Below are 23,820 nucleotides of genomic sequence, written 5' to 3' on the forward strand. Positions count from 1 at the left end.
GTCCAACAAAAGCTTTGAAAACCATAACACCATTTGAGGCTTGGTATAGCCGAAAGCCAACAGTGGATTATATGCGTACATTTGGGTGTTTGGCATATGCACATGTGCCAGAACAACTCCGAACAAAGCTTGATGACAAAGCAATTAAATGCATTTTTGTGGGCTACAGCAATGAAAGCAAAGGATACCGTCCAACTACACGAAGGATTTTTGTGAGTAGAGATGTGGTATTTGCTGAAAATTCAGAACAGCCCATGGTCAGCTTGTATAAAAGCAATGATACAGGCATACAGGACATGTTTGATGGACTTTTACCCATTGCAATTAGGGGGGATTCAGATCAGCCAGCCCCTACACAAAAAAATCCACATGTAGAACATGTGGAACAGCCAGCCATTCAGCCCCCTTCTGTGGAAGAAGTGGAAGATCTTGTCAGGGAAGAGCAAACAGCCATAGACACAGCCAAGTCAGTGCCAAGATGGTTGCTGAAAACTTTGCAAGAAAGCAAACTTGCAGCTCCACTCACAGGTAGAACAAGGGCTAGTTCCAGCCATGCTTTGAATGTACATCGTGGGGAGTCTGCATTCGCAATGGGTGGTCTCTTTGATTCAGAAGAGCCTTCTTCTTATGAAGAAGCACATGAGAATGAGCATTGGTTGCAAACTATGCAAGCTGAAATTTCTTCTATCATGAAGAACAATACATGGGATCTTGTGGAATTGCCTAAAGGCAAGCATGTAATTGGAACAAAGTGGGTGTACAAAGTCAAAAAAAAGTCTGATGGTACTATTGACCGGTACAAAGCAAGACTTGTGGCTAAAGGCTACTCCCAGAAAAAGGGAATAGATTATGAAGAGACTTTTGCTCCTACTTCGAGAATGACCACAATAAGATCTGTGATTGCATTGGCTGCCCATAAAGGATGGAAAGTGCATCAATTGGATATCAAAACTGCATTCTTAAATGGGGATTTACAGGAGGAAGTATATGTAAATCAGCCCATTGGTTTTGTAGTTCCTGGTGAGGAACATAAAGTATGCAGGTTGCACAAAGCATTGTATGGGTTAAAGCAAGCTCCAAGAGCTTGGTATGATAAGATACATGCTCATCTAACCAGCCAAGCTTATGAGAATAGTCCAACTGAAAACACATTGTATGTGAAGAAAACTGATGCCGATTTTCTCATAGTCATCTTGTATGTAGATGACATGCTCATTACAGGTACAAGCAAAGCACAAATTTCAGATTTCAAATCTGATTTGAAAGCTGAATTTGATATGTCAGATTTGGGGCCTTTACACTACTATCTCGACATACAGTTTATGCATACAGATGATGGCATTGTTATGCAGCAAACTAAATACATAAAAAGTTTGCTAGAAAGGTTTCACATGGATGAATGTAAGCCCATTTCTACTCCGGTAGAACCAGGTGTACGGCTTACTATGCATGATATTGGAGAGCCTTTTGAGGCCGGCCTTTATAGCCAGGCAGTGGGATGCCTCATTTACTTGTGTAACACGAGGCCAGACATATCTTTTGGAGTGTCTTTGTTGAGCAAATTCATGCACAGCCCAGGCACAAAGCATTGGCAAGCAGTCAAACGCATTTTTCGATATCTTAAGGGTACCCTGGATCTTGGTTTGTTCTATCCCAGGGGGGGCAGCTTGCAGCTTTATGCATACAGTGATTCAGATTGGGTTGGTGATTATGATACCAGGCAATCCACCAGTGGGAATTGTTTTTTTCTTAGCAGCTCATGCATATCTTGGTTGAGTAAAAAGCAACCCACTGTTGCTACATCTACTTGTGAGGCTGAGTACAGGGCAGTCTTTACAGCTACAATAGATTGTGTATGGTTGAGGAGACTATTGGCTGATCTTCGTGAGTGTCAGCAGACACCCACCACCATTCTCACTGATAGCCAGAGTGCTATGGCCGTGGCACGAAATCCAGTATTTCATGCACGTACCAAGCACATAGAGATTCATTATCACTATGTCAGAGAGAGGCTACATGCAGGGGAGATCAGTTTATCTTATTGCCCTACACAGGATAATATTGCAAATCTATTCACAAAGGCTTTACCTCGAGAAAAGTTTGAAGCTTTTCGCAAAGCTTTGGGCTTACTCTCATACAGAGAGTGATCTGCTACCTTGTACAGGTTCACACTTCCACTACAGGGGGGATTTGTAGGCATATGCTCACTTATGGTAGTGCTATGTGTGAACAGGGCTTAACCAAGGGCATTCTTTCCCATGTGGTTTTTCCCCTTGGACATCAAGTGTGAAAGGACACTCTAACATATAATATTTTGTACTTCTATATTATATGGATGTGGCACACATGCAAGGGTTGACTTGCATTTTGTGGATACCACACTTTAGGCTCTCTCTCTCTCTCTCTCTCATTTCTGTGTGTGAGCTTCTCTACCCTGCACCTAACCCTAATGTGCAGGTTTGTGTGTGTGAGTGTGTGAGTCCAACACCCAACAACCACTTCGTAGACGCTAAGCTTGTCAAGAAGTTCCCGTCTCTTCTCGGACGTGACATTCGTGCAAAACCTCACCTCATGCCCACTCTCATGCAAGAGGTGGGCTCGCACTTTGTCGACGCCACCCGTTCGGCGGTACGGGCAAAGCTTGCATATCCATGGCCGAGAACCGCCTCCATGAACGGATGTGGTGTAGTTTACCTCCTCCCACCATGTCCATCCCGTTGTCCTTCAACGAGAAGCCCCGGCACATGAGGAGGATGCCATGGTTGAAGATGGCTTGACTCTTGAGCCTTGAGGAATGAGAGAGAGAGAGAGAGAGAGAGAGAGAGAGAGAGAGAAAGAAAGAAAGAAAGAAAGAAAGATTTTATTAACGTCTTCCAAAAGACCGAACTCGGCCTATGAGACAAATCGGAGTACATGTATGGGGTATCCTCTGTCATCCCAACAAAATGAAAAAGTACTGAATAAAAAAGCTGAATCTGGGTGTGTAGGGGATGGAGCTCTATTACTAGGAGAATGCAAAGCTATATGCATGGAGTATACAATCATGATATGCAACCTAGCTAGCTCCATCCTGTACCATACTGGGGGTATAAAATGGTATACATCAGTGAAGGGGGTGTCCACAGCTCTCTGAAGAACATGCCTGGGTGTGCTCTGAAGCGAGCCAGTCGCTCCTCACCCTCTCTATGAAACTGAGCTCTGATCTCTGTCATCTCTCTCTGGTATAGGCGTGGTGTCCGAAAGCCAGGTGTCCTCTGTCTCCTGCGGGCTCTAAGTGTCTCTGCTCTCTGGAGAGTAATTCCCTGCCGTGTAGGGGCTGGGAGGGGTATGGATCTCTGAAAAAATGTAGTAATCTGTGTCTGTCGCCCCCCCTCTCGGGCTGTCTGAGCCTGTAATAATGTCTCTCTGTGGCGCTGTATGTCTAGAATGTATCTCCCCAGTATGCGCTGGTCTGCTGCCTCAAAGATCTGGCGTAGGGAATGTGGCTCTCTGAATAAAATGGGATATCTCTCTCTGATGGCTGTATATGCTCTGCATCTGCATATATAATGCTCCTCACTCTCCACCTCCTCTCTGCACAATCTGCATACCCTCTCCTCTCGGGGGATCCGTGCTGCTCTGCCAGTCTCAATCTCCAATCGGTGTGATGAAACTCTGAGCTGACCAATAGCCACTCGGGAGCCGTGTGGTAAAAAGCCCTCCATGTATCTAGGCCTCTCTATAAATCCATCATCAGTGATACTCATGAAGTGATCTCTGTAGTATAGCATCTTCGGTGGAAGAGGCTGTGTAGGCGATATCCATGTCTCTCGTGTATAGAGCTGCCATAGATCCTGTCTCAATACTCTGTTCCTCTCACTATGAGAGAGACGGATATGTGGTGCATCCCTGTCATACTGGAATGGTGGTAGATGATCCATGTCTAGGCCATGCTGTGAGAACCAATGTGTGACCTGTGCATACCATGATCCTCTGTCTCCTGCCTCAGCCAACTGTCTAGATGCCTGAAAAGCTCTGTATGATAATCTGTCCTGTGGCATCTCTCTGAATCTGTCTAGCAGGCATATAGTCTGAAATATGGCCTCTACCATCATAGGAGGCGCAGCAAACTCTGCTCGGATAATGTCATGAGGTACTGACGGTTTGCTGCGTATCATGCGTGCCATCATGAGGGCCTGTGGTCTCTCTATCTGTGTCCACCAATGTGTAGCAAGGCCTGGCGCCCATACTGCTGCTCCATACATCAATGCCGGTGTGACTAATGTGTCAAATAGCCACCCCTTCGTCCGGGGCTCCTGAAAATGCGCCTGGTGGCACTGTCTCTCTAGCATAGCCAATGCTGCATATCCCCGTGTCAATCTAGCTCTGGCTGCTGAACCCATGGTAAAGCGTGTGGCTGCTGCAGAGAAGGTAACCCCTAGGTACACGTATGATGTCACCACCTCCACCTGGCATCCTGCGAGAGTGAATGTCAGCTGACTCCTGCCCTGTCTCGATGTATGAAAGACCATAACCTTGGTTTTCCCAAGGTTCACAGTAAGACCCCTCTGTGTGCAGAAATCATGGAGTGCATGTAGATGCTGCTGTAGACCACCGGGGGACTCAGACACTAATACAATATCATCAGCATAGAGCATAATATGTACTGAGGTACCTGCTAAATCAACTCCATCTCCGCCTCCCCGTGTAATGAAGTCAGCCACCTCATCAATGTATAACCCAAATAGCGTGGGGGAAAGTGGGCATCCTTGCTTCACACCAATGGTGCTAGCAATAGTCTCGGACATACCTCCTGGACATCTGACTCGCCCAAAAACCTGCTCATATAATGCATAGATGCCCCATGTCATATCTGCTGGTATGCCAAGAGACTGCAGGCGCTGAAAGAGCCTCTCTCGTGGTACTGTGTCAAATGCCTTGCGGAAATCCACAAAGCAGCAATAGAGCTTTCTCTTCCTCACTCTGGCCTGATCAATCATACATCTCAAAGTGAATACATGGTCAGTGGTAGAGAAGGCTCTCCTGAAGCCTGCCTGCCCTGATGAGCGTAAACCTGCTCGCTCAGCATATAAGCTAAGCTCCTGCTCCAGCACTGCGCCATAGAGTTTGGCCAGCACATGGCCAACCATAACCGTCCTGTAGTTGCTCGGATCGAGCATATCCCCTGTTTTGTGAATCGGCACGATGGTGTGCATCGTCCACTCCGCAGGCAAACCCTCTGCTAGTGCCCTGTTAAACAGGTGTGCAAGAAAAGGAGCTAAAGAATCTACTGCATATATGAGATGCTCACCCTGCAGGCCCATATGGTCGGCAGCCCGTCCATGCTGTAGGCGGCGGATAGCTTCTTGTACCATCGAGTGGGTAAAGAAGCTAGCTGTGGTAGGTCGAGGGTCCTGTGGCTGAGGTATAGGTGGCTGCTGTGGGGCATGGTATAGACCCTCTGCATATGTGTGCCATGTCTGTGGGTCTGCAATAGGTGTCGGGGTCCGGGGCTCTCTGAAGTGCCGCCATGAGACAGGGCTATCTCTACTCATGAAGAAATGAAAGATCTCTAGCTCCTGTATCTCTGCGAAGGCCCGCCTTTTGCGGCGAGTAAGTCTCCTCATCTCTCTCCTCGACTCCTGCTCTGTGATGGCTCCCAAGGCTCTCTGTATGCGGAGTCGTGAGTATAGGGCTCTGCACTCGTCATCATACCATCTGTTCTGGGGCATAGTCCCAGGTCTCGCAGGCTCTCCTGAGTGTACACGATGTGGGAAGCTCTGTAATGCAGCCGTGTGTAGGAGTGATGCGAGCTGGGCTGTAATGGTATCCATAGATGCCAGGGGATCCATGAGTAGGAGCCCATCCTCTACTCTGCCAGTGTATATGTCTGCCATGTCATGTGTGAAGTAGATGGTAGTGTGTGGCGTCGGTATGTGGGGGGCTGGTGATACTGGTGATCCGGCTAGTGAAAATGCCAAGTATGTATGATCTGCCCCAATAGGACGAGGTGGAATGGAGAATGAGGTGACAAGCTGTGATGCCTCCAAAGACCCCATAATGTAGTCTACCACCGTGCCTCCGGTCCGTGTATGACCCCCATGTGGGAAGCATGTCAGCCCTCCTGATCCCGGCCACTGTAGCATCCCGTTATAAATAACGAGACGATGCCTGGCTCCCAACTCTAGTAAGTGGTCCCCATAATGTCCTCTGTCTGGTCCAGTGTCCTCTGATGCCCGACTAGCCCCTATCTCCTCTGGATCCACAGGGTGGAGGATCTCCATGTCATCATAGTCATACACCTCACACTGTCTGCTCTGTGTGTGGGCATTGAAGTCGCCCGTAAGAAATACTTCCCCTAGTGTAGAATAATGCATAATCTCCTCTGACAGACAAGTGTATGGCGAGGAATGAGAGAGAGAGAGCCTTGAGGAATGAGAGAGAGAGAGAGAGAGAGCCTAGAGACTTGGAAGTTGGAAGACTCAAGAGGCTCGAGGGAGAGGTGAGAGCCTAGGCCCTAGATCTTGGAACTTGGAAGTTGAAAGAGAGAAGATTCAAGAAGCTTGAGCCTTGAAAGCTTGAGCAATGAGCAATGAACTTGTGTGTGCTTGTAGCCTTGTAGAGATGGGCTCTTATATAGATAGGCAAGAGAGAGAGGAAAGCCTCAAGGGCAAGAGAGAGAGAGAGGGCCAAGGCCCAACAGCCATAAACGGCTACGAAGGCAGGCACGCGGCAGGCAGGCGCAACGGCCAGAAACGAGCGCAGGTGCAGGCGCAACGGCCAGAAACGAGTGCAGGCGCAATGGCTCTCTGCCGTCCCCGCACAAGCCGTCCCCAACAGTCGTCCCCCGTCCCTGTGCTGTCCCCTGCGCCGTCCCCTGTTTGAAACGCCCGTCGGGGGACGTCCGTCCGTCCCCATCCGTCCCCGTCCTGTTTCGGCGTCCCAACGTTCCTAGGCTCCGTCCCCTGTGACTATGATACAATGTTTATGGCAGTGGTCAAAATGTATGTCAAATGCCATTGCCGGCTGAAAATGTGCATGCACAAAACATGCAACATGGGCTGCAATTTTTTGTTGGTGCAGGTATTCCGCGTATCTCTCATGCCACTCATGCCTTCGAGTGTGCTCGTGAGGGAGAAGTTATGGCTGAAAATGTATCAATGCATGTTGAGGGGCCAGCCACGCCTCATGCTTACAGGGCACATGTATCTATGCCTTATGCATCACCTTTTGGTCCAAAAATGATGCCAGTCCAGGGCTGTCCCAATCGACAAACATGGGGGAAAACATGTTGAGATGCACACACATGCATCAAAGTCTCGTGACTTCAAAGCCGGAGACAAATCTGTGAAGTTTGACACACATCATGGGAAATATGATGCATCAAAGGCACTTGCTTTTATTGCCCAGTTTGATATTGCTTTCAGTAATGAGGATTTTACTCAGAAATCCATGATCCAGCATGTAAGCATGTTCATGAAAGGCACTGCTGCCCATTGGTGGCTCACGGAGAAGCTCTCACCAAATCCTGTTAGATCATGGGAAGAGTTCAAGGAGAGGTTGTATGCTCAATTCTTACCTCCCAATGCATTGAATGAGATAACAATGAAGTGGGATTGGGTAAAGCAAAATGAGGAGGATTCGGTAAATGCATATGTACAAAAGTTTTGGAAAGTGCTTTTGGAGGTGTCTTCATTTATGCATGTCACCGAGGCGGAAAAGGAAGAGAAGGTTTCAATCGAGATTGCAACCCGTGTACAAAGCGAGACTACAAATGTATCCTCGTCATACCTTGCACCAATTAATCGCAACCGCAACCGCCACCGCCACCGAGCAATTGGAACTCAAATTGGGTCGATCCAATAAGGCTAAACCCTCATTTCAAGGCAAAGAGAAGGCTGTCCAAAACCTGCAAAATGATAGACAGCCACCTAAAAAGGACCAAAACCAAGATAAAAATGATCCAAAGGCTCAAAATACCACTACCAAGAAGCGTCCCTTCAAACTGAGAGACTATGGTCTCACTCCGGAACAGAAAAAGCAATATACGAGTTACTTGTCCTAGCACCGAGCATATTGCAAAGGCATGCCTAAACAAGAAGAAGCGTGATAATGCAAATGCATCAAAGCCTAATGTGCATATGGTTCAGGATGTGCAGGGCAGCACTTCACATGATAGCAAAGATAGGGTTGTATGTAAAGCTTGGGGACAGCTCAAAGATCAGCCCGCTTTGTTCATGTTTGATGATTGTGCATCTGAAAATTTCATATCCACACAGATGGCAGCTGCTTTGGGTATTGAAGTGGAGGACATGGGTCCTCAAATTGAAGCAGGGGCTGCCTTTGTTGGTAGAGAACTGCAATTCATGCCTATTTTTGGCAAGTTGCGCATACACATTCAAGGCTATGTGGATCATGAGGATTTTCTTGTGGCACCTTTGAATGATTGTGATGTATTGCTTCGAAAGCCTTGGCATACACATATTGATCCGTGCAAGGTTTACAAGACCAACAGGATCACCTTCATGCATAAAGGCCGAGAGCATGTAATTAATGCTGGTGAAGAGGGTGATACCATTCCCCTTGTATCTCATGTACAAATTAAGAAAGTAATGAAAAAGAGTGTTTTTGCGTCTTGATTTTTGTACGAGATCATGTTAAGGAAAATAATGTACATGTAAACACTCTTAGTAATGATAGGCTGAAATTTTTGCAAGAGCACAATGATTGCTTTGCTGATGAGTTACCAAATGAGTTGCCACCTGTACGACCGGAAGATCATCGCATTGATCTTGTGCCGGGTATCTCACCACCTAATAGGCCAGCCTATCGTGTAAGTGCATCCCAAAAAGAGGAGATCATGAAGCAAGTGAATGAGCTTCTTGAAAAGGGTTTGGTTCAACCAAGCTCTTCCCCATATTGTTCACCCGTCCTCTTGGTTCAAAAGAAGGATGGATCCTTTCGTCTGTGTGGATTATAGAGCTTTGAATAAGCTTACCATCAAGAATCGATTTCCGATTCCACGCATAGACGACATCCTTGACAAGTTGGATGGATCGGCATGCTTTAGCCGAATTGATCTCAAGAGTGGATATCATCAAGTGCGTGTAGTGCGTGAGGATGTACACAAAACTGCTTTCAGGACAGCATCTGGGCTTTATGAGTATCTTGTTATGCCTTTTGGTCTTACAAATGCCCCGGCTACATTCAATAGAATGATGGATCGCATATTCCATGGGTACAGGAAATTTACAGGTGTCTTCTTTGATGACATCCTAGTCTTCTCGAAGACCGAAGAAGAGCATAAAGCTCATTTGGCTATTGTTTTTGAAGAGCTCCATAAGCATAAACTCTTCATAAATGCAAAGAAGAGTGAGTGAGTTCTTGCCAGAGATACATTATCTTGGACATATTGTGTCCAAAGATGGAGTACAGATGGATCCTGCAAAGATTGATGCAATTCGGAATTGGCCCGAATTGAGTTCGGTGAGATCCGTAGGTTTCTTGGATTATGCTCTTACTACCACAGGTTCATTCGGCACTTTGCATGGATTGCTTCTCCTTTACATGATTTGACAAAGAAGAAGGCCATGTTCAAATGGACTAATGTAGAGAGAGATGCATTCCTCAAATTGAAAGATGCACCTACTCATGGTCTAGTGTTGACCATTCCGAATTTGCAAAAGCCTTTTTGTGTGGAATGTGATGCATCTGGAAATTGCATAGGAGCTGTCCTTAATAAAGAGGGACATGCCGTGGCTTATGAGAGTCGTAGATTGCATGATGCAAAGCTATCTCTTGGCATTTATGAGAAAGAGCTCTTGGCTATAATTCATGCTCTTACTATATGGAAACATTACCTTCTTGGAGCTGATTTCACTGCGAAGACGGATCACCAGAGTTTGAGGTATTTTCTTACTCAAACTAAGTTGTCAGAGATACATATGAGGATGGCCAATTTCCTCTCTATGTTTCATTTTCAGATCTTGCACACCCCGGGAAAGAAGAATGTAATGGCCGATGCATTGTCACGAAAGCCGTATGTGGCAGCTATCTCGGTTGCCTCTCATGGGGATTTGTCTACCATGCGTGATTTGTATCATACGGATGCTGATTTTGCCACTATTTGCGCGGATTTGATGGCTGGTCATGCACATGCCTCATATGTAATCAAAGAGGGTTATCTCATGAAAGATAATTGCCTATGTGTGGTGTCTGACATGAGACAAAAGGTTTTGGATGAGTGCCATGCTCCTCCATATGCTGGTCATAGAGGCATAATACCTACTACGCACATGATTGAGCGGTATTTCTTTTGGCCAGGTATGCGGAAGGACATAGAGGCACATGTACGTGCATGTATCACCTGTCAAAAGTCAAATTTGATAGACAAAAGGCACCAGGTTTGCTTCAGCCATTGCCTATTCCCACGCAGCCATGGGAAAGTATTACAATGGATTTCATTATGGACTTGCCATGTATCCAACAGGATAATGATGCAATTTAGACAAGTACTATGGGCCTTTTCAAGTTGTAACTTGGTTGAACACAATGCTAATCAATACACTTAAATACACTAAGATTTGAAGGACACTTGCTCATATACAAGAAGTAAATTGCTGACTTGACAAGAGACACACAATGAGCCGGAACGGCCGACCCCTCCCTTAAGTAAATTGTATTACTGTTGCAGAAATTCAATACATAGCTTCACGGGCATCCATTGCCAAATCCTCCATGCCAATGCATATGAAATTCAACATTTAGAAAACAATGGTATGTCGATGTAGATCACCAAGGAGCTGCCTTGATGCCCGGCCCGACTTCAGTGCCCATATTCTCTACCATTGGCTCTATGTTCTACCAAGCAAGGTAGCAACATCGTCAAGAGCACATAGGACAAGAGAAATACTACACAGGGCGGCTAAACAAGGAGTCCTGCCCTTCTACTGAATAAGTAATGACAACACATTGTCCAATTAGCTTACCAGTCTTCATAGAAGTTGTTGCAAGCGGAAGCCTTCGCGTTGGAAGCTTTAGAAGTGTTGATCTCTTCGATTTGCCGCAATCCTTCGCGACCAAAGTCTTCAAGAGGATGAAGGGAACCTTGGGAAAGCTTTCCCTATGGTTCAACTTGAGAAAGGAAGGCTGAAATTAGGGTTTTCAGCAAAAAGACCAAAAATTACAGCAAAAATGAGAGCTGTTTTGCTGAATTTTAGTCATTGGGAGTGAGTAGGAGAGTGATTAGCACTTGGAAACGCTCTTGGAAGCTTGGAAAACACCCTAGCAAGTTGGGTATGGCTATGGAGAGCTTGGAAATGGAGAGAAATGGTCTTGAAATGTTATGTGGCGGATCAGAAGTCTTCTTGGGAGAAGTACTCACCGCTTGTGGAATTTGCATACAACAACACAGTGCATGCATCTACGGGAAAGGCCCCGTTTGAGATTGTTTATGGTAAGGTGGTTTTGCCACCCATCCTTCGCACAAAGGATGAGATATTTGCAACTGATGAGTATGTAAGAGACTTGGATATTGCTTTTGCTCAGGTGCGGACAGCCATTGCAAGGTCACAAGACAAACATAAAAAGGTTGTTGACAAGCATAGAAGGCAATTGGATGTTAAAGAGAATGATTGGGTATTGCTGAAATTTGAGAAAGCAAGACTTGCAAAGAGGCCTGGCAAAGAGGGTGCATATCCTAAGCTTGCAACTAGGTACTATGGGCCTTTTCGAGTGACCGAGAAGATCAATGAAGTGGCTTTCAGATTGGCATTACCTAGTCATTGGCACATACACAATGCTTTTCATGTGAGTCTCCTTCGCAAGTATGTAGGGCCGGAGCCCAGTGAAATGGTCATTGACGATCCACCAGAAGTGGATGATCTTGAGGAGATCTTGCAGCCAGAGCAGATTGTGTATCACAAGGAACGCAAGCTTGCTGCAGGCAAAGTTCTGAGGCGTTACCTTGTGAAGTTTAAGAACTATCTTCCCATTGATGCTAAATGGGTAGATGAAGAGTTCTTCAAAGATTGCCCGCATGTGCTTCAGACATATTTGGATGCATTTCAGTTGCAGACAACTGTTTAGAAGCGCGGGGGGGGGGGGGGGGGGGGATGTCACCATTTGGCCACCCGAATGGTTCACTCTTGCTTTCACACTATGTACATATTGGATTGGTGTCCATGGCTTATGGAATGTGCTTATGCATGTGATTGACACGTGTCATGCTGTATAGTTGGATATGATATTCCGCTGGGACTTGACGTTATCATGCCCGGAATATCTGGAGGACTTTGCTTTCCGCTGGGACTTGTGCCTTTGTGTACATGCCCGGAAACGCTTGGAGGATTGGCTTTCCGCTGGGACTCGTGCCTTTGTGTACATGCCCGGAAGCGCTTGGAGGATTGGCTTTCCACTGGGTCTGGTATCGCATATACTTGCCTGGAAACGCCTGGTCTTATATGGTTTCATGAACGGAAATTGTTCATGCCAATGCTGCATTGCATAGCATCTTTATGTGCTTGCCTGCAAATGAAATTGCATGCTGTTTTCATGCCTGCATGACCTATGTGTAGTTCCGGGCTAGGGAACGCCCGTCCGTGAACCGTGCGTGTGAAACTGTCTGCTGACATGGTTGTGTGGCATGTGAACAGGTGGTAAGTATTACCCAATCTAGGCTCAAATAGCCCTTAGGACTTAGCCAATATTTATAAGTGAGTGCGTTCCCACTTCATTAAAGTTTGGGCGTCCAAAAGTCACTTATAAATTATGACCACTTCCAAGTTCACACTCACTGAAGCCCCGAGGCGGACAAGACTCAATGTCCAGGACATGATCTTCCTTTTTACTCATAAATGGGCATCTCCCCACGTCCTCTCACCTGATTGGATCCCAATTCACTTACTTATTAAGAGAAAATTCGTGTTTTTAAAATTACAGCAAAAATGAGAGCTGTTTTGCTGAATTTTAGTCATTGGGAGTGAGTAGGAGAGTGATTAGCACTTGGAAACGCTCTTGGAAGCTTGGAAAACACCCTAGCAAGTTGGGTATGGCTATGGAGAGCTTGGAAATGGAGAGAAATGGTGGAAAAACAGAGTTTTCAGCCTCCAAAAATCCTCATGAAGAGAGAACACGAATTTTCTCTTAATAAGTAAGTGAATTGGGGTCCAATCAAGTAAGAGGACATGGGGAGATGCCCATTTATGAGTAAAAAGGAAGATCATGTCCTGGACATTGAGTCTTGTCCGCCTCGGGACTTCAGTGAGTGTGAACTTGGAAGTGGTCATAATTTATAAGTGACTTTTGGGCGCCCAAACTTTAATGAAGTGGGAACGCACTCACTTATAAATATTGGCTAAGTCCTAAGGGCTATTATGATTGGTGTCCTACTCTGATCCTAAGTGCATCCCCCCGCGTGCTGTCTTTCAGAAACGGCTTGTGGGCGGGAGAGGGGGCTTTCAAAAAGCTCGCTTATATTAAATCTGGAGCATGGGACCCGTGTGTCGGAGTTCCAAGTATGAAGACATGCAAGTTCTCTTGATGGTCCGGATGAGTTCCAAGATCAACCAAGTTTCCTTCCTGGTTCGGATGAGTTCCAGAACTATTGGTCAGCAGAGACTATGGACAGGATGTAATCCATGTTCATTCGTTCGAGGTTATTGGATGTGATGTGTTCACAGTTCTACTTTGAGTTTGGAGCCAAGCAGATTTTCTTTTGCTCTTTATAGTGGCATGATGTTTTCTGAAGACAACAAGCTGACATGTGCATTTTCCGAGGTGTACTCAGTATTGGCCATGCTGAGGTGTCCATGGTCGCACCTTCGTCATTTTCTTCGGACTTTTTGTTTGCACACTTCAAGATGCAGAGGGGGTCTTAAAATATTGCATCTCTATTAATGCTGTCGTGGAGTCCTGTCGGCCTGTTTCCTATAGCTGACTGCTTCATGCACAAGTATATAAGAGTTGCTCTCTTTTATTCATTCAATCATCTTCAATTGCCCTATTTGCTGGCTCTTGTACTTTGTAACCTCAAGCTAATACAGCTCTAGTTTTTGCTTGCAATCGTTCTCTCTCGTGTTTATTTGCTTCCACTTGTGCACATTCTTTCACAACTTACTCACTTCTTCTCTCAATACTTGCTGCTACACTACCCCCAATCTTCTCAGTCTTTGCACCACTAGCTTAGCTTCAGGTTTCAATTATATTTCATGTTGGACAGCTATCACCCCCCTAACCTCAGTATAAGAAGAAATAAACAGATCTAGGAACTGCTACAAAATTGTCAGGTACTCTTTCTTCTCAACCACTGTCAGATCTTTAGCAAGCATCTTCTGCAAAACTTCTTCTTTGGTTGATTGCTCTTCAACCTCAGCTTCCACCTCCTCCCTTTCTTCTATACACAACTGTAAAGACATGCACATGAGATCTATATCTCGTTCCAACAATGGAACTTCCCCTTCATCATCCTCTGAGTTTTCCTTTTCGGTCTCAGAAACCCTCAATTGGTATCAGAGCTCTGGTGGTGCGTGTGCCCCGCACCCCTTTTTGGCCGTTTGGACCTGCGTTACCACTCCGCCGCCAGCTCCGCACATCTACGCTGCCCAATTGGCAGACCCCATGATAGGATACCGGCCAAGCTGAGCTGAGCGCCACCGCTCAGCCAACTAGGCTGACCGGGGGGCCCGACTAAGTCGCCCACCGTGCCAGGCGGCACTAGGTGCCGAAGGCCCTTGCCAGGTATGACCCATTTTCACCCTCCAGTCGGCAATTTTCAACCTCCGCTTACTCGCACGAAAATCTTCGCCCTCGCTTGCCTGGCTTTTGCTTATTCGTGCCTATTGCACCTTCCCGCATGTCAGCCTCTGCCAAGCAACACTCTTAGATGGGCGTAGAGCACTTACAGGGAAAGTGAGACCTACTAGGACACCTAGCATTACACATGTCACCTAGCTTTACACTTGGCACGTGCATATTATTTCTATGTGGGCCTAGGGCCATTAAGTTGTATACTCTCATTCAGTATATACAGTGCAATCATGGTGCTGCAAAAGCACACATTCCGAAGTAGCATAGGTGCTTATCTTCCGGAGCTGGGGCTCATTCAAGTGCACATTCTGATTTTGGTGATTTTTTGGCGGGCTACAAAATTCAGTTCTCATCCCGGTACTATCATAACATTTCAGGTGTTTTCTTATTTGCTTAAAAGGTGCTAGGAGTTATCAGCATAGAGGGGCTCTCTTATACAGCACTTAATACTTTGCAAAAGGAAATTCAGTGTGTGTGGGGGGTGTGGGGGAGATGGCACAAAGGCGTCAAGAGGTATTGATTTTACTTTCCACTGAGGATAGGTTAGATGTGTCCGATTATTCTTTATGGAGGTTTATGATCAAAAGCATGTTGGTAGCCACGAGATTATGGGAGGTTGTCACATGTGATGAACCTCAAGTAGAACCATCCTCAAATCCCAAAACCGTTGCTCAGATGGTTGCAACAGCAGGTCCATAGGTTCATGCACCTACTCCAGCACAACGTAGGTGGGACTCCAAAGATGCCCAAGCCATGTCTCTTATAGTGCTTTCAGTTAAAATATCTATCATTCCTCACATTCAGTCATGTGAGACTTCCAAGATTGCATGGGAAGTCCTAGAATCAATGTTTCAAACCGAAGCCAGAGTGATGTACTTGAAGCGGAAGCTAGTCGTGTACTTGAAGCGGGAGCTGGACAATTTGCACATGCATGAAGGAGAGTGAGTGGCAAATCATTTGACAAAGGTAAAGGATCTCAAAGAACAACTACTCAACATAGATGAGGTGACTCTAGAAAGGCAGCTTGTCACCACTACATTGAGCTCTTTACTCAGTTTTCGTACTTCTCTTAATCTTTCCATGAGAAGTGGAGGCAATCCAACCACTTTTGATGAGCTGGTAGGGTCACACTTACAAAAAGAGCAAACGAGGGTCAATCCATCAAGTTACAAGTACCAAAGGTGATCAAGCTTTTTGTTTCCAAAGGCAAAGCCAGGGTGGATTGTGAGGATGCCATGTCAACACGGAGTGATACAATTGTTACTCTGAGTGGGCCTAAGGGGTATCACATAACTTGACCATTAATGCAATTAAACACTTAAATTGGCCCATAAACACTAGAAACGAGAAACAGGAACGGAAACGTTCGAGGAATGGAAACAGGGAAACGAGTTTTTAGGGGTGGAAACGGCCGTTTCCTGTGACAATATCACATGGGAAACGAGAAAACGGCCATGGAAACGGATGGGGCGCATCTGGGAAATGAAGCAGTGGAGGAGGGGAACAAGTTCCTTCAATGACAGGCACTATGTCTACGAGCTGTAGCAGTGGAATCATTAAAGGAGCTTTGTTTCTTTGTTACAGACCTCTTGACATCTTTAACCATAAAATTGTAACAGTCAGATTGCCTTCACATAAAACAGCTCAAATTATTTATCGCTTTTTTTTTATTTGCATAGAGAGACAGGGAACAGTATATATACTCACCCAAGAATTCTGATCATGCGCTGGAGGAGGTCATACTGGGACTGTGCAGGAAATAACGGTAAGCCCAAGAAGAGCTCTGCAGCAACACATCCAAAAGACCACATATCGATTGCAGTCGTATACCTTCGTCTTGTCAAGTTCCCAAATATAAACAGAAAATGGACCAAAAGCTGGCTTGAGATGTCTCCAACAGCAAGAGATCAAGGAGATTAAATAAACACATATCCTTCATTTTGTTTTTGAAAAAAAACTCAATCCCTCTTGCAAAACAACAAGGCATTGCGGCATTGACTTGAAGATATTATATAATAAGTGGAGCAGATTTGAAGGTAGAGGTGGAAACCAAGAGGCACCTATTACAGCCAGGAGGAATCAACCAAAAAGTGGGCTGCTTATGGACCATGTCAATGGACCCACCAGCCTGGTTGGCCACATTGGCAATATTTGGAGGCCCAGCACACCCCTCCCTCCTCTCCCAAATCAAACTTCACAACCTCCACAATGTAAATCACTCAAAATAGATGGAAGCCTGTACCTTATTTTCGCTACAAGAACAAGCCTATCTTGTACTCATCATAGGTGCAATGTCACCTAGCGACAAGTGGAGCCATAAGAAAATGCTACCCTCTGTTCTTCATCCCATAAGATCCTAGAACGCTATCATTGTTTTTTCAAAGAGGAGTTTGATCCTCTACACAGCCATTGAGATGAGGACCAGAGGTGTGTGCCTCTTCTCTACTTGGATAAGATTCATAGCATAAATAGCCACTCTTGAAAAAGCACACTTGCAGGTGGGAATACAACATCCAAACACTCCTTACTTCTCCTTTCCCAGCATCGGCATTGGCCCCCAACAAGACAGATGACCCCAGCCCACAAGACCACCATCAAGCTCAAATTGAGTCCCACCCATGGTCACCATGAAACTTGTTTCGGTGGCTTTGAAACTCGTTTCGCATTTCAGTGTTGAAACGTTTCATGCGCACATTGAGACCATATCGTTTCATGTGGGAAAAAAGGTTGTGATTTTGTGTGCTTTTTATATTTTTTAATTCTTTCTCTTTCCTTCTTTCATCCAATTTGTTCTTTTGTATGTCTTCTTTGTTTACTGATGATAAATATGCTAATATCATCTTATAACTATTAGTCAGTACCTTCAGATTTAATGTATATCATCATTTCGGTCCAATGTTTCACTGTCCACCTACCTGGTGTTGAAACGTTTTGTTCCAAAATAAATCGTTTCAGCATCGTTTCGTTTCAATAGTGAAACATTTCGGGGTGACCTTGGTCCCACCCGCATCTTGAGACATCTCAAAGAGGTACACCATCTCGCAGATTCAAGCCACACCTGAACTTGGAGGAGATCAGGAGGTACAACCACCGTAGCCATCCAATGCAGATCAGGATCATGGATACGTTCCACAGACACATGGGTCTAGGCCCTCAGAAGGATGAGATTGTCCCAGCTTCATAACCCTATTTCCTGTGATGCATGTAGCCAGGACTCACTGGTATCTAAGATTGTTTTTCTAGTATCTGCTAGATTATAGGTCATTTGATTTTCTTTTCTTTGTTACGATCTCTCTTCACCTGCCTATGTATGTGTAGATGGGTCAGTGGTGGCCAAAGGGCACGTAGCCCAATGGTGAGAGCTAGTGACTTGGGAAGGGAAGGTCCCGAGTTCAAATACCCACAGGGCTCCAATGGTATTGTGGCCGCTTTGCCGCCACAAGTTGTAACACCTCCAGGCGGGAAGACTAAGCTGCCCTCCGGTGGGTACCAAACCTTGCGATTACAGAAGGATCTACCTACAGGATGGAAAAAAAGGTGGGTGGCTGTGTATATGGATGTAAGTAAGTGGCTCTGCATTTATATCTATGCCTGCACCAAAAGAAAAAGAAAGATGGCAACTGTGCAGTGTTAAGCAAAGAACTGCATCAATTCCAGCATGTTCAATAAAGACATTCCCCACTGCAGTTTGTTAATCATAGCTGAGGCAACGTTATCTTCCAAGTAGCATAATAAGCCAAAGTGAGAAAAAAACAGTTCATCATAAGCATTGTGAAAAGCAGGGAGTCCAAACAAAACCCTGTCAGGTAAAGACCAAATTTCTCCTAAAAATAGAATCGAAAAGAACTCCATTGATATGATATTCGTTCAAGTAGGATACTCATGGCCAAGAACAACTTCAGGGGAGCGATAGAAGCGGCTCTGTAACAATTAACCACCAAAGTCAACACATCAAAAGCTATCAACATTGAAGCATGACAAACCTCAACCTCTGAAAAATGTTAAGGTTCATGGGCACCTGGATGTAGGAATAGACAGTTCGATACTCCTTGCATGCAGACCCGAAATCGATGAGTTTAAGTTCAGCTGATGCCGGACTGCAATGGCCATGACAAATTATGCTCAGTGGTAGAGTAAGAGGAAGCCAACTGCTTCCAAAGCCCTCATTTACCCAGGAAAGAAAATGCAAACCGATATGCACAAACCGTGTTGTAAGGAGAATATTCTCTGGTTTAAGGTCACAATGTATTACACTGGCATCACGAAGAACTGAAAGCGCTGTCAAAATCTGCAAGCATACGGCACCCCTACTTTTGTAAGACTAATGCCAGTAAAGAAATGGAGACTAAGCATCACATAGAACCAGTGTGGGTCCTTTGTCAATGTATGCAGGTAGCGATTATACATTTACACAAAATGCCTTGCTTTATCAACACTCAGGTGAAATATTTAGAGAGCATTGAGATTTCTCATGGCACATAAGGCAAGACTTGAAATCCCATGAGGGTTCAGAGCATAATGAGAGCATGCCTGTTTGGTGAAGATACGAACAAGGTTCAAGGACAATCCCTTGAAGTTGTTGACTTTGAGCAGCTCATATCTGGCATAAACATACATTATAAATGTCTAGTTAGTGGTGCAATGTCTGCCTGTTGCTGCAAGATGGCACGCAGAGCATTACCATGAGAACATGTTTTTACTTACAAATTTCTTCTAAAAAAACCTTGCCAAGAACTAAAACACCAAATGTACTTTCAAAGAAAATCACACATCACGATAAAGCAAGCCTAACTAATCCAAAAGTGCCCCTTACGACCAGCCCCCAAGGACTGGTTGTACAAACCTGTTATCCTAGCAGGCCACCGTGCTTCTCATCGTCCACGCTGTTCTCTTGCTGGATCAATTCATCAATCTGGCCGGCTGGCTGGCTTGGGCTTTTCCAGCTCCTAGCCCTAGGTGCCACCTGACCTGGAGCAACTCAAAGAAGCGCCAGGCCAGCTCAGTAAATTGCCCATATGGGCAACAAGCAACAGATTCTTTTAACAACTCCTCTTGCACGTCCATCTTCCATGCTATGCTCCGGTCAACAACTAGCCTTTCAGGTACTTGTTTCCCATATTACTTGGCCTAAAGTGCTGAGTTTCCATGATGTGGGGGTGTCTTTGGTGGGGCATCCACAGGCTGACTTACCACAATTTCCGTGGAAGTACGGGCTCTGGCCGCGGTCGAAGTAGAGGATTTCTTGGGACATTGCCAAATGGTATGCCCCATTGTGTGGCACCCAAAACAACCACTCTTGAGCTAATACTGAGCTTTCTCTATTGGGTTCAAATGGCCCACCAGTTTTTCCCTCCTTGGACTTTGGATCAAGAGTTAGCTTCGGTGGTGTGGATTGTCACATGCACCCATGCTCTGAGGTGCAAGGTGACACACTGGCTCATCATCACTACCATACTTGTAAAGAATTAGTACCTTTTTTAGGAATATTTGTTGTACCCGTGACCCCATTGTGAGCCCCATTCCAGGGACATGTCAAGCGTGAGCTACATAGGTCCTTCCAAGCCCTAGGTGTCAGGGTCTGTCCCTTTGTTATGTACCTAGTACTAACCCTTGGGGTTAGGAACTAATCCAACAAGGTTAGGGGAGCCTTGAGATTAGGGAAAGCAGGCTGATTCAGGTGGCTAGGATTCAAATTTAATAAATCCAAGATTATCGGCTATTTATGACTAGACTATTACTTATAGCAGCAATAAGCACTATATAAGTGAGTCTTGGGTTATCATTGATTCATTGTGGTCTAGACATAGACCAATAGGCTTACTCCTACCATGGACATGGCAGATCATGGGTAGTCTTGCCAAGGGCCCCTATGGACAAGCACTGGTGGTATGGGATGCCAAGATTGACTGGCATGTGTTGGAATATGGTGCCCATCATGTCATGTATGGGGCACATGTATGTGGGAATAAGGTAGAAGAAGATTAGGATACTATGAAATTGGAAGGAATGCAAGCTAAGGTTATTAGGGGATGTGAATGGATGAATGTGAAAGGTGGTCAATGGTCAAAAAGTAAACACATGGAAGGTGCAACGATGCACAAGGCATGTGAGCATTTATGAACACATGGATGGCACAAGTGTGCATGGAACATGTGAATGAGAGCTCTCTGAGAGCTACAAATGGATCTAACAAACTCATTCTCTTAATGCAAAATGTGAGTATATGATTAGCCTTAATTCATATGTTGATTATCTTTATTTTAATCCAATGATGGCCATGTATTTTCTATTTTTATTTATCCATGCTTTGATCTCAACCTCACTCCCTTCATTGAGTTCATCTCCAGTTACTACCTCCTAAAGCTTCTTTTGCATGAGTAGATACATGACTTTTGTTTGTCACGTATAGAAGTAAATTTATCCACTAGGATTTGGGTTGCCATGGCTCAGTGAGGAAGGTCTTACCGAGATTTTAACTGTATCTCAACAGTGTCTAATTCTCTTACAATTATCTGAATAAATTTAGCTCAGATTTGGATGCTAAACAAGATTGAGATCACTAATCACACATTAATCTTAAGAAAAAAATATAGGTAACCATAGTGGCACCCGGTTCGCGCACCGCCTAGGAGGTATGGTTCGGTACGGTACGGTGGAGGTACGGTCGACTAGGATTCGATCGTTTTTTTGCCCTTCTTTTTTTTGATCATTTTTTGGGGTTGTTTTTTGATCTTTTTTTCACTCACAAGTGCTCATTGCTCAAGTCTATCCTCTCCCTTGAGCTCTCCTTCAAGGCTCAAGCCTCTCTCCCCTCTAGACTCTCAATCATCTCCCTCTTCCTCCACCATATTTTTTTATTTTTAAGTATTTTTTAAATGGACCGTACCTCCACCATATTTTTATTTTCAAAATTTAGCGCTGCATTCTGAGACCGTATTTGAACGTGCCGTACCGAATCAAACTTTTCGTACCTGACAACTATGTAGGTAACCTTGAGTGATCAATTGAGATAGTTGTACTCCCATTTAAGCCAAATGCCTTGAGAGAGTGAAATAGCAATGAATGAAGATAATGTTAAGCTATAGATACTTGGGATTAATCAATCTTTAATCAAGGATTAGTGAACTTAGCAAAAACTTAATGAAATGAAAGGTGCAGGCTTGGATCTCCATGTACATTGCTCCATTGCGATTTCTGACGCTTCTAGTGGATTCACAGCATGCAAAAACCCCTCGAGTATGACTCCTTTCGAGCCGATTTGCCACGGAGAGAGGGAGTTCTGTATTTTCACCAAATTTTAAGCGTTGCCTTTAATCGGTGATTTCAGATGACTGCAGGCGAATCTCATCGATTCCTCCGAGTTGTGGCTAGGCCCTAGAGTGATGAAGGCCCTCGTAGAAGATCATGGGCAACGGTATGGTGTGTTGACAATGCCAAGCCTTCAACTGCTGTTTGTTTTCAGCCAAGTGAAAAAAGGAGATAAGGTTGCTAATATTTGTGATTAGCACTAACGATAATGCTTAGTGTTGGGAGTGAAAATGAGGTGCCTTGGCTTTGATACCATGTTAATAGAAGTGGATTTGAAGAGAGTATGTGTGCATAAACATAGAAAGTGAGAACTATGGTGGGTGGAAGATGAAAGAAGACATACTTAGAGCATAGTATTAGCACTGCCTTGGAGATAATATCATTCATCGCATCAGCAACAAACAGCATACCAAAGAAGCCTAGGATAAGCTAGAGAAAGCATTCGGAGCTAGGGCAAAAAATTCAGAAATAAATCTAAAATACAGTTGATATGGAGTTCAAAAGACTCATTTAAGGAGCATGTAGATAAGATGAAGAACATTATGATGCAACTTGCAGGTATTAAGGCACCCTTGGATGAGAGAGATGCAATTGTGGTCTTAATCAAAAGCATGCCTCAAGAGTTTTCTTCGGTGGTAACAACTCTAACTAATCTTCCAAATCTTACTCTTGAAAGTGTTGAATCCTCTTTGTTTGAAGAAGATAAGAAACTAAAAGGCACACAACAAAGCTCAACAAGAAGTATAATAAATCCAATGTCAAATGTAACCATTGTGGATGGATGGAGCATGTAATGGCCCATGGCCCAATGCCATCATCAAAACAAGACCAAGCTTGCATGTGATACATGTGGCAAGATAGGCCACCTTGAGAAGAATTGTTGGTCAAAGCAAAAGCAACAAAGTAATCTGATGGTGGAAGCAACTCATGAGGATGCTCCACAAGAACACCTTTTATAGGTGTAGTGACGTATGAGATGATGTTTAATGTTCATGTCTTATGTTTATGCCTATGTCAACCTTGGGATTAGGCAACCCTTGGTCAAAATGTACCCATATGTGATGCTATCTATGTTCATGTCCATGATGCCATGTCATGTTGATGTAATCACCCCTAGCCACCGATAATGTAGGCTAAGTGATGTATGTGTGTGTCTCCATTAAGGGAGGTCAAATGTCATGTCTATGTGTTTCACATTACCTTCTTGGAATGAGATCGATTTGGACACCAAGGGGAGGGGGGTTGTGTTGAAATATGGTGCCTATCATGTCATGTATGGGACATATGAATGGATGAATGTAAAAGATGGTCAATGGTCAAAAAGTAGACACATGGAAGGTGCAAGGTGCACAAGGCATGTGAGCATATGGATGTCACAAGTGTGCATAGAGCATGTGAATGAGAGCTACAAATGGATGTAACAAACTCATTCTCTTAATGCAAAAATGTTAAGTATATGATTAGTCTTAATTCATATCTTGATTATCTTCATTAGTGTTAATACTATGCTGTAAGTATGTCTGCTTCTATCTTTCACCCACCATAGTTCTCACTTTCTATGTTTATGCATTCATACTCTCTTCAAATCCACTTTTATTAACATGGACTCACGGGAGTGGAACCTTAGCCCCTAGCTTAGGGAAGGTTTACAAACACGAACCTACAATTGGGTGGTGAGCTTACTCGCACCCCTTTTTTAAATATATTTCTCTAATCTTGTTTACGCAT

At 44.7% G+C, this 23,820-nt stretch overlaps 1 protein-coding gene across 1 annotated transcript in view; it reads right to left on the minus strand.

The window, feature by feature from the left end:
• The window catches only part of YAK1 (YAK1-like protein 1), a 49,263-nt gene that overhangs the window by 19,702 nt on the left and 5,741 nt on the right, over positions 1-23,820 (minus strand). Inside the window, exons 5-9 of the mRNA XM_086776770.1 lie at positions 19,315-19,384; positions 18,990-19,072; positions 18,803-18,881; positions 18,665-18,705; positions 16,492-16,614 (exon numbers count right to left, since the gene is read on the minus strand). Coding sequence (XP_086632896.1) covers positions 16,492-16,614; positions 18,665-18,705; positions 18,803-18,881; positions 18,990-19,072; positions 19,315-19,384 — 396 coding nt within the window. The remainder of the gene's footprint in view (positions 1-16,491; positions 16,615-18,664; positions 18,706-18,802; positions 18,882-18,989; positions 19,073-19,314; positions 19,385-23,820) is intronic.

Source organism: Cibotium barometz, chromosome 37 (assembly GCF_041138505.1).
Source record: "Cibotium barometz isolate CiBa-2024 chromosome 37, ASM4113850v1, whole genome shotgun sequence".
Lineage (NCBI taxonomy): Eukaryota > Viridiplantae > Streptophyta > Polypodiopsida > Cyatheales > Cibotiaceae > Cibotium > Cibotium barometz.